Raw genomic sequence first — 11,454 nt, 5'->3', positions numbered from 1 at the left:
AAACCATATATCTTAAATACATATTTTTAGTCCTTTGACACCTTCGGGATTAAGAATCAGTGGATGTAGAATTCTTTGCAAACTTAAGTATGTGTAGTTCTTCTTTCTCGAAACCCACTGAAATTATGAACCTGATTTGTTACATATCGGCAGTTGAGTGAATTGCTGTGATGGTAAATTGATTGTTTGTCCATGGTGTTAGGGAAAGATGTATGCTACTACAACGGGAGGTTCCACGGATACTGACCTCCAAGATGATGTCAATTCCAAAGAATATTTAGAGACGGCTTTTGCATCTGTTGAATCGACGAAATGTAATTCATCAGGAACCGAACCATAGTATGTTTGTTTCGTTCGTTCTCATAAAGTGTTTTCTTTCAGAGTGTTGTTTAGAGATAAGTTTTCAAGAGAGAAGATATGTTAGTTGAATTACCTAATAACACCACCATCTACTACTTGGTAAATTTTGTAGATGGTGAGGTTTGCCATTTGGAGATGCAGTAATTTTTAATAGTAATGTAGATGATTGTAAGATGAACATATTACCAAAATTTAGTTTTTGTCTTTTAGATTCATTAGCATTTGCATTTTATAACTACATTGGTGTTGAAATTGTTAGATGGTTTGAGAATAACCTTGTCAAAGAATCCTCCTCCCTTCAAAATATTGTAGTTGCTGCATATCCTTGGAAGAAACTGACTTGAAGCATCTCATGTGTATAGCAAGTTTGTTCACCCACAGAAGTATCGGGATAACTACCCGAAAGTAACAAATCACGCAGCTATGAATCTTATATCCACAATCAAGGGTCGTTTGAGAGAAAAGGCTTATGCAGTCTTTGCTTCAACGACAGTTGGCCACTTCCTGGATATGCCTGGAACCCATAACAACAGTACAATTTTGCATTATCTACTCTCACGGAAAAATGTGAGACAAGATGATGGTGATCCATTTTGTATGGACTTTGGGCTTGGAGGGAATATCTTGAGGTTTGGGATGAAAGAATTTGCACTTGCTACGGGACTTAACTTCAAGTTGACAGCGGAAACAAAGGAAGATCTAGATAACCCACTCCGAAAATGTATCGCGGATTCGCCAATCATGAAAACTCATTTCCCTGGGGAAAAAAGGGTAACAGTAAGCAAAATCCGGACGCGATTTGAAAAAGAAGATTTGACCACCTGCACTGACAATGAGAACGCTAAGTTGGCACTTCTCTTTTTTGTGCACGTTTTGCTTTTGGGATGCCAGGCAAGAGCTGTAGTAAAGGGAGAATATTTCTATTTGGTGGACAACTTGAATAACTTCAACAAGTACCCATGGGGTCATGTTAGTCTTAGAAAAACCATCCGCAGCTTTCGATCATCTCTAGTTGTGAAGGATGGAAAGCAAACTAAGAAAGCTAGTGTTATCAAGAAATACATGGAACCAAAGAAAAGTAGTCGGTTGGGCTTGCCGGATGATTACAGGGTGTCTGGACTGCCATACGCTCTGACAGTAAGTTCGCATATTCTGTTTAAATGGATCTTGTATACTTGGGCGGTTTGTAGTTTGTACAGTTCAAGTTCTAACTATTGTTGTTATCTCAGGCTTGGGCATTGGCAAGCATTCCTGCAATTAGGGTTTTATGTGGATGGGTTGTGTCCAAGCATACTTGCGGTCGGTGGTGCACTGTCATGGAACGTGTATCTTGCACAAACGAACCGAGATACAGTGAACTTGTATCCTTGAGACAGGGGCTAATAGCGGATTGTGATGAGTACGAGCTGTACAATGGTGACTCCCTTAGATTTCTTGGCATAGTGGATGATAAGGAGGTGTTGGAGGATACTGTGGAACCGTCTGATGTTCCAAAAGAATCTAGCAAGGTATATGAATCCTCTTGGTCGGGAACGACCAAGGAATTTGCACGGGAGGTTGGCGTAGGACATGGGTCAGATACTTTATACACTCTTACGGAGTCCCAGCTAACAAATATGTTTGCTATTTTCTTACGAGAGAAGTTGTCTCCAGCCGGCGTTAGTTATGTGGATAAAAACACCGCAGCGGGGCAGACATCGTGTGATGGAGATCGGGGTAACGCAGCAGCGGCTACCACACATATGGACTCAGTAATTAATACTGAAGCAGTTTTAAAATCAGAAGATACCGTAAATAAAGTAAGTACTCCAGATGATGACGGTAAAGGGATGGAAGAATAAGAAGAATAAGAATAAGAAGAAGAAGAAGAAGAAGAAACCGATATAGGAGATGAAACATCTAATTCTCCAGTGGGTGCGGATAAAGAAACATCTAAATCCCCTGACTTACCCAACTTAAACAGGCGTAGAATCGTAAAGGCGGGACCTCAGATCTCATCTTTGTATGCAAGCCTCACTTACCAAAAAAAATCTAAAAATGACTATGCTGGGGAAAATATTGAGGATCAAGGAATCTCAAATAACTGTAAAAGGAACCTGAACATTTACATATGTACAAGGCAAGTGTCTATCACTTATTTACCGTATTTAACTCGAAATTCATTGTCTCATGATCATTAAAATGCGCAGGTAAAATGTGGATCCAAAGGAAACCAAGAAGGCAAACGACCCACGTCCTAAGAAATCTCCAGTTGAGGAGATTTAAAAGACAGAAGAACGTTTGAAATGGTATGAATATGTCAAGTTATTAGGAGGAACATCACAACCACGGTCCGACTGGTTATCAGACACTGTAAGTAGATTGTTTTATTATAGTTTATGTTCATGATATTTTATGAATTTACTCGCCAGCTTATCTATTTGAGACCTCTTGCAGATTTTTTATTGTGTATTGCACTCGATGCGCAAACACCCTGGATTCACGAAGAAAACTCGGTGGACCACAGTTGGTAATTACTTCGTTGTGAGTATTATATGAAAACTACGAAACTTATCACATTTGCACTATAAACGTACTTGCATTTTGTACATGTTAATGATATTTTGTAATGTGCGGTTCTCACGCTCTATTAAACATTGTCCTAAAAAATAGCGGCATGCTAGAGACCAAACACTGAGATCCAAGACCAAAGAAAATCAACAATTATATTATACAAAATTGCACATGGCGGGGAAATACGACATTGATGGTAAACCATGGTCCGAGGTTGATGTGGTTTACGCTCCGGTGCTGATGAACGATAATCATTGGGTAGCAATTGAAATCCTCTTGAGGACACAGAAGATTTGTATCTACGATTCCCTATACAATCATCAAATGCGTAAAAGATCCACCAAGACAGCAGGGAACCCATCCGAGGTCATCGCTATCTGCGATGTTCTGAGGACAATCCTAGAGAATGGAGAATGGAATTGCGACTACACGGACTTTGATCAAGTAAACAAAGCTCGAGGTTAGTTCTTTGAGATATCGTTAGATGGGCGTTCAACATCCTAGATGGTGCAATTGGTCAAAATTGACACTTCTATTTTTATTGGTTTAGTTCCGGTGATTGCGAAGTGTACGCATTGTGCTTCATCCTGTGTTTGATAAGGGGAGTTTCTCTAGACCGATTGCAAGACATAGATATTATCAAGGCTTATCATAGGAGATTTGTTGTTCGATTATATAACGATACAAGTATCGAGGTAAGTGCATGTAGAAGTGAATAGAAAAACCTTTATAGTTTATATACAACAGTGATGCTGATGATACCTATAGCGATCCTATATTTTATATTTTTCTTATTAAATTATCTAGGAACAATTACTAATAATTGTAATGATTTAGTTCAATATTTTCTGAAACCAACCATACGGTTGGGTAACTCTTGAGTGGTCGTCTGTAATTTGCGATTAGAGTGATAATTTTCTTACATTGTATGCCTTGTGTTTAATGATTTTAGATTAGCTAAATTAATTGAGATAGTGCAAATCAGGAAATTAGGGGCTTAATTTTCAAAACCAGTAGAAATGTGGTGGGATTCCTCATTGACACGTAGAGTAGAGATGTGGTGGACTTTCTCTTTGACTCCTAGGGTCCACGTCCTAGTTTGGTTTCACCCAGGATTTGTTTGCAAGGGAAGAAGAAAAACAAAGACTTACTTTTCTAGTTCACGTCTTCCTCCAAACACCATCAGTAGCAAGAGAAAGAAATTGACAAGACTCAGGTGGTAAGAAATTCAATCAAGGTTTAGCAAAAAAATACTTCCGAATTCTGATTTCTTCTCGAGTGATTGAAAGTGGTGGGTTTAATGTTCTATTTTGGTTGACTTCCATGGGGATTTGAGAGTAATGGAGAAAGGGTTCTCTGTGTCCTCCTTATTTCATGATTGAAAGTGTGACTTCAACCTTAATTATTATGGTTCCAACTGATTAATTGTATAGAGTATTCTCTTATTTGATTCAATTACGCAACGAACATCAATTTTGGTCAATTTAGGTATAACGAGCCTAGGGTTTCATTTGGAATTGGTTCCAAACCTTTATATTGCTGGGACATGATTGGAATTAGAACTTTAAGGATTGTTGTGATACTTCTAGTCACTGTATAGGGTATTATAAGCAAATTTGTTGAATTGAATCAAACATCTATATTTCAGAATTATCATATGTTGTTAAGTGACACTTCAACCTGATTTTAGGACATTTTAGATAGTGAACGGGATTAAGGTTCCTTCTTAACAAATTTATGTCTCTAAACAATGAGGAAAACGTGATATTAAGTGTCCCATTCCGATTTATACATTGTAAGTTACACCTATTTCAGTGACTGATGTTCTTCGCTTACGACAGCTACATTTTCAGCAGATTTGACATATATGCATCTACTAATCTAGTCTAAAATCCTTACTGTTAAGTTGTAGATAATTTTCAACAACAATTTCAACATGATATTCGATGGTTCAGTTAGGGCTATGCCTTTGAAATATGTCAGCTTATGTATCAACTGTCATGCACTCATGGCAGTTTTGTTTCAAGGAATTTGACAACTTACAGCTTGAGTTAGCCTTAGTTTTCTACGGTTAATGTTTAGAGTACTTAGTTTCTAAGTGAACACACAAGAATGGTTCTTATATGATGATTTTAGTGTTGTTATGAAATCTGGAATTTTCTTGTAACTGCTGTGAGTAGGCATCTTTATGGTATTTTATAGGTATGATAAAGATCAAATTAGTTCATGATGTTTTAACGAAAATTGCAGAGGAGATTGTCATCTTTCTATGGAGCTATTGGTTGTTTAATTTGAATCGAAGATGAATGTTTTATGCACCTTGAAATTTAGACCCTCGTGTTGTTTACAAGGGTGTTAGAAGTTGAAAATGAAGTGAGTTATAATCAAACTGCATTGTGCAGGTTGTACTGTATGACTAGGTGTCTCTGAGTTGAGTTGGCGGATTGCGAAGATTGAGGTTTGAGTAGCGGTTTGAGGTGGGAACATACATTACTCTTCTATAACCATTGATGACCCTTTTCAAACTATGATTATGCACTTTAACAAACTCATGCTTTGTTTAATATTGATTTTCGAAAACTCTGTTGATTTCTTTAGCCTTTCCATTACTCGGAAAGGACCTGAAATGTTTTGCTTGCTTTTATGAATGATTTGGGAAATAAGAATTTCCATCTGTCGTACATAGGATAAGCTTCTTCATTTATATCTACATGAATTCAGCTTTTATGCTTATGAGGTGTGGAATTTGGCACCAATATAAACTAATAGGTGTGTAAGGAATTGGTCGACACCAGTATATACATTGTTTGAAGAAGAAGCCTGTCCATGTACATGATTGTATAATTACGTGAATTAATGGTGTTATTAATGTCTGGAAATTTTGCATTCTTTTCTGAAGTTCAACTTTGATGATTATATCTGAGTAGTGTAAGTATCCATTGGGCTTGTTAGCTCACTCTTTCCACCTCCTTTAATGACAGCTAACATTGATGTAAGTGGAGTTGATTCAGCCGAAGGAGATATTGACGTCTGGGTTGATTAAGTGGACTTAAATTATGCCTTTGTGAGATCGTTGTTGGTCTCAGTGTTTTTTTTGCAGTCTTGTAACTTTCTGAAGGTGCTTTCTTTTTTGTGTATTTTGTATGTAAGCTAGTCTCTAAGTACTGGATGTATATAATGTTTAATAACAAACAACACACTGTAAATTAGATGGTTATGTATAATATGAAAAGTCTAGTTTATGTCTTGGTTCGTCTTGGATAGGTTTAGCTCAGTTTAATATTTTTTTCGTGTAGAATCCTAAACACTGTCCTTAGAAAATGGGGCGCTACAATGTTGGTATCAGATCCCATTAGTAGATCTTATATGGGCGCTTAGTAAAAGCTAGAATCTAAAAGACGTCTAGAATAAAAATCATACTAAGTATAGTTGTGGGTATTTGCTGCTGTGTGTGAGTAGTGTGCTTATAATACATCTTGTAAAGTTATAGATATTAAGATTTATGTCCTTGTTGCGATGGCAGAGAATGGCAGACAATACTGAAAATCAGAGTTTGGAGGGTGGATCTAGTCAGCAAATTGGGAGTAGTAATGTGGAGATATTAATGAAGTATATGGAAGATATGAGGCAACACCAACTGTTATTGGAAGAAAGGCTTGGAATTTTGCCTCCAAGACATAACTCAGGAGGTACAGGTCAGATTTCAAATCAAGGGGATATGATTATGCCGGCACAAAACCAGAATCAACTTGGACAGTTACTTCAGCAGTATTTAAAACTCTCTCCAGAGGTATTCAATGGCAGTCCTTTCAGATCCCGAGAAGGCGGAAGAATGGTTGCAAAATGCAGAACATGTTTTGGAACATGTATCCAATGATAGAGGTACTTGGATTAATTTGGTTACCTTCAAATTTCGAGGACCGTCACGGGATTGGTGGAATGCAGTAATGAAAGTGGAACAGTGACTTGGGATAGGTTTAAGGATTTGTTCATAAACAAGTATGTACATGATGCAGCAAGATATAGGATATTTTATGAGTTCATGGCCTTAATAAAGGGTGGTATGTCCGTTAGCGCTTATAATGATAAATTTACAAGATTGTCGCGTTATGGAGCAGAGTTGATAGCCACTGATGAGGCTAATGCGAAGAAATTTATCATGGGATTGGATCCCGAGATGCGAACACAACTTTCATGTTTACGAATCAGGACTTACGAGGATGCTTTAAATCGGTCTCTTGACTATGAAAAGGAAATGGAAGATCAGCTTGCAACATGGATTAGAGAAAGGCCGCAACTATTTTCAACAAGACAAGATCCAGCAAAGCGGTCAATGTTATCAGCTCCTAATCAGCCATATTTCAGACCACCAGTAAGACCATGGTCAATGGGGTCAGCATTAGTACCACCTACAGTCAGACCTCAAGGGAGATTGGTGCGTTTCCAGCAAGTACGTCCGATTGCACCAACAAGTACTGGTTCGAGTTCCTTCAGATGTCACAACTGCGGTGAATGGGGTCATTTTAGGAAGGATTGCACAAAGAACCCATCAGCGGGGTTAGCTCAACAAGGAGCGGTGCATGCAATGGAACCAATAATAACTTCTCATCAGGAGACAACAGAAGAGGGTCAAGTGTTGTATTCAATGGTAGAAGGGGATGGTTCGGCGACCGATCAAGTGGTTGAAGGTAAAATATTATTATTCAATCATCTAGTTCATGTGTTGATAGACACCGGTTCTACTCGATTATTTATTAATCTCAGCATAGTAAATGAACTAGGTTTAGACATGACATGTAACAACAAAAGTTTAGCTTTGGCTACACCGTTAGGGAGAAAGAATCAGATATGCAGGGAGAAAGAATAAGATATGCGGGCTCAGTATCCCGATTTGTTCACCTGAGGTATGTTAGCTTTCTTTTCGAGGACGAAAAGTTCTGTTAGGTGAGGTGATTGTAGCGATCCTATATTTTATCTTTTTCTTATTAAATTATCTAGGCACAATTAGTAATAATTGTGATGCTTTTAGTTCAATATTTTGTGAAACCAACCATACGGTTGGGTAAGTCTTGAGTGGTCATCTGTAATTTGCGATTAGGGTGATAATTTTCTTACGTTGTACGCCTTGTGTTTAATGATTTTAGATTAGCTTAATTAATTGAGATAGTGCAAATCAGGAAATTAGGGGCTTAATTTTCAAAACAGGTAGAAATGTGGTGGGATTCCTCATTGACACGTAGAGTAGAGATGTGGTGGACTTTCTCTTTGACACCTAGGGTCCACGTCCTAGTTTGGTTTCACCCAGGATTTGTTTGTAAGGGAAGAAGAAGAAAAAAAGACTTACTTTTGTAGTTCATGTCTTCCTCCAAACACCATCAGTAGCAAGAGAAAGAAATTGACAAGACTCAGGTGGTAAGAAATTCAATCAAGGTTTAGAAAAAAAATACTTCCCAACTCTGATTTCTTATCGAGTGATTGAAAGTGGTGGGGTTTAATGTTCTATTTTGGTTGACTTCCATGGGGATTTGAGAGTAATGGAGAAAGGGTTCTCTGTGTCCTCCTTATTTTATGATTGAAGGTATGATTTCAACCTTAATTATTATGGTTCCAACTGATTGATTGTTTAGAGTATTCTCTTATTTGATTCAATTACGCAACGAACATCAATTTTGGTCAATTTAGGTATAACGAGCCTAGGGTTTCATTTGGAATTGGTTCCAAACCTTTATATTACTGGGACATGATTGGAATTAGAACTTTTAGGATTGTTGTGATACTTCTAGTCACTGTATAGGGTATTATAAGCAAATTTGTTGAATTGAATCAAACAACTATATTTCAGAATTATCATATGTTGTTAAGTGACATTTCAACCTGATTTTAGGACATTTTAGATAGTGAATGGGATTAAGGTTCCTTCTTAACAAATTTATGTCTCTGAACAATGAGGAAAATGTGATATTAAGTGTCCCATTATGATTTATACATTGTAAGTTACACCTATCTCAGTGACCGATGTTCTTCGGTTACGACAGCTACATTTTCAGCAGATTTGACATATATGCATCTACTAATCTAGTCTAAAATCCTTATTGTTAAGTTGTAGATAATTTTCAACAACAATTTCAACATGATATTCGATGGTTTAGTTAGAGCTATGCCTTTGAAATATGTCAGCTTATGTATCAACTGTCATGCACTCATGGCAGTTCTGTTTCAAGGAATTTGACAATTTACAGCTTGAGTTAGCCTTAGTTTTCTACGGTTAATGTTTAGAGTACTTAGTTTCTAAGTGAACACACAAGAATGGTTCTTATATGATGATTTTAGTGTTGTTATGAAATCTGGAATTTTCTTGTAACTGCTGTGAGTAGGCATCTTTATGGAATTTTATAGGTATGATAAAGATCGAATTAGTTCATGATGTTTTAACAAAAATTGCAGAGGAGATTGTCATCTTTCTATGGATCTATTGGTTGTTTAATTTTAATCGAAGATGAATGTTTTATGCACCCTGAAACCTAGACCCTCGTGTTGTTTACAAGGGTGTTAGAAGTTGAAAATGAAGTGAGTTATAATCAAACTGCATTGTGCAGGTTGTACTGTATGACTAGGTGTCTCTGAGTTGAGTTGGCGGATTGCGAAGATTGAGGTTTGAGTAGCGGTTTGAGGTGTGAACTTACATTACTCTTCTATAACCATTGATGACCCTTTTCAAACTATGATTATGCACTTTAACAAACTCATGCTTTGTTTAATATTGATTTTCGAAAACTCTGTTGATTGCTTTAGCCTTTCCATTACTCGGAAAGGACCTGAAATGTTTTGCTTGCTTTTATGAATGATTTGGAAAATAAGAATTTCCATCTGTCGTACATAGGATAAGCTTCTTCATTTATATCTACATGAATTCAGCTTTTATGCTTATGAGGTGTGGAATTTGGCACCAATATAAACTAATAGGTGTGTAAGGAATTGGTCGACACCAGTATATATATTGTTTGAAGAAGAAGCCTGTCCATGTACATGATAGCATAATTACGTGAATTAATGGTGTTACTAATGTCTGGAAAATTTGCATTCTTTTCTGAAGTTCAACTTTGATGATAATATATGAGCAGTGTAAGTATCCATTGGGTTTGTTAGCTCACTCTTTCCACCTCCTTTAGTGACAAGGTAACATTGATGTAAGTGGAGTTGATTCGGCCGAAGGAGATATTGACGTCTGGGTTGATTAAGTGGACTTAACTTATGCCTTTGTGAGATCGTTGCTGGTCTCAGTGTTTTTTTGCAGTCTTGTAACTTTCTGAAGGTGCTTTCTTTTTTGTGTATTTTGTATGTAAGCTAGTCTCTAAGTCCTGAATGTATATAATGTTTAATAGCAAACAACACACTGTAAATTAGATGGTTATGTATAATATGAAAAGTCTAGTTTATGTCTTGGTTCGTCTTGGATAGGTTTAGCTCAGTTTAATATTGTTTTGGCTTAGAATCCTAAATATTTTCCTTAGAAAATGGGGCGCTACAATACCACTTCACCAATTTTTTTGGTGCAGGATTATATTCCGTAAATCGGGTGGAAGTGTTTGAAGCAAACTCTTGTATGTTTGCAAAAAGTTTTTTTTTTAAGGTTTGGAAGTGAAAGTCACAAAATTGATTCAAGGCTCCCAAATATAGTTAGGAGGGTGGATATAGTGTTTGGGTGTTTATGTGGGCAACGGATGTACAAATGTCGTTAGAAGCAAACTTTCTTCTGTGACTTTTTTCTTGGTGTCTTTCGCAATTTGTTTATTTTGTCATGGTTGGATCTCCGTTCAGGTTTATTTTTCTTGTGGCATGAAGTCCTTTTTTTCCTGTTTCTGATGGTGTCTACAGGATTCAATGACTTCCGCTGGCTCTGGGTTTCTTCTTGGTAGCCGTTGAATCTAGTGGTGGAAATTTTATTGGTAGTAGTGCAACATGTTGGAACGATGGGGGTTGGATGATGATGGGTTTCATTTGTTATTTTGTAACATTGATCCGCTGATGTTTGTTTTTCTCATCCACGCTAATTGATGCCTAATGCAATGTTGATTTGGGGTTAGCCTCATATCAACAGGTTCGCTCTTGTAACACGTAGTTGTAGAATTTATACCAAAAAAGGTTATAACTATATCCCATAATTTTGAAAAGAAGCAATTTAGCCGTTGCATATCGCCTTCAAAGCAATTGTCTTTATGTTTTTGCATATAAGAGAGCTCAAAATGACAAATTCTGATTGCTTGAAACACAAATTCAAAATAAACAACAACAGTAGAAGAAACAACAAAAGTAGCATCTTAATGTTACACCAGTAAGCTTCAACTTGTTCAGTTATAACAGTCGCGTAAGCAGTGACTTAATGAAACTTAAGAAGTCAAGGTTCTCGTACTTAATTAGGTTTGTGTCTTCCATATTATTTATTGGTCTAATCTAGATAAGTTTTCACCCAGATCTATCAACGAAAAGATCAGATTGCGTAATATTAATTAATGGATGCGTAAGCCGGGTCTTATCAGAAAA

At 36.9% G+C, this 11,454-nt stretch overlaps 1 protein-coding gene across 8 annotated transcripts; it reads left to right on the top strand.

The window, feature by feature from the left end:
- Nucleotides 1-4,063: 4,063 nt before the first annotated feature.
- Nucleotides 4,064-11,080, top strand: LOC113303074. Of its 8 annotated transcripts, XR_003337288.1 has the most exons (4): nucleotides 4,083-5,390; nucleotides 5,895-7,601; nucleotides 9,510-9,584; nucleotides 10,083-11,080. XR_003337288.1 is itself a non-coding variant. In XM_026552064.1 (3 exons), exons 2-3 carry the CDS (start codon nucleotides 6,956-6,958, stop codon nucleotides 10,827-10,829), a joined length of 687 nt encoding a protein of 228 aa, XP_026407849.1. In that variant the 5' UTR covers nucleotides 4,083-5,390; nucleotides 5,895-6,955; the 3' UTR covers nucleotides 10,830-11,080. The 8 variants fall into 8 exon arrangements, 3 of the variants coding, with proteins under 3 accessions (XP_026407849.1, XP_026407850.1, XP_026407848.1); XR_003337291.1 differs by having other exon boundaries at nucleotides 4,064-4,132; nucleotides 5,316-5,390; nucleotides 6,437-11,080; XR_003337292.1 differs by having other exon boundaries at nucleotides 4,064-4,132; nucleotides 5,316-5,390; nucleotides 5,895-11,080.
- The last annotated feature ends 374 nt before the right edge of the window (nucleotides 11,081-11,454 follow it).

Source organism: Papaver somniferum, chromosome 8, assembly GCF_003573695.1.
Source record: "Papaver somniferum cultivar HN1 chromosome 8, ASM357369v1, whole genome shotgun sequence".
Classification (NCBI taxonomy): domain Eukaryota; kingdom Viridiplantae; phylum Streptophyta; class Magnoliopsida; order Ranunculales; family Papaveraceae; genus Papaver; species Papaver somniferum.
This window is presented reverse-complemented; position numbering and strand designations above follow the sequence as displayed.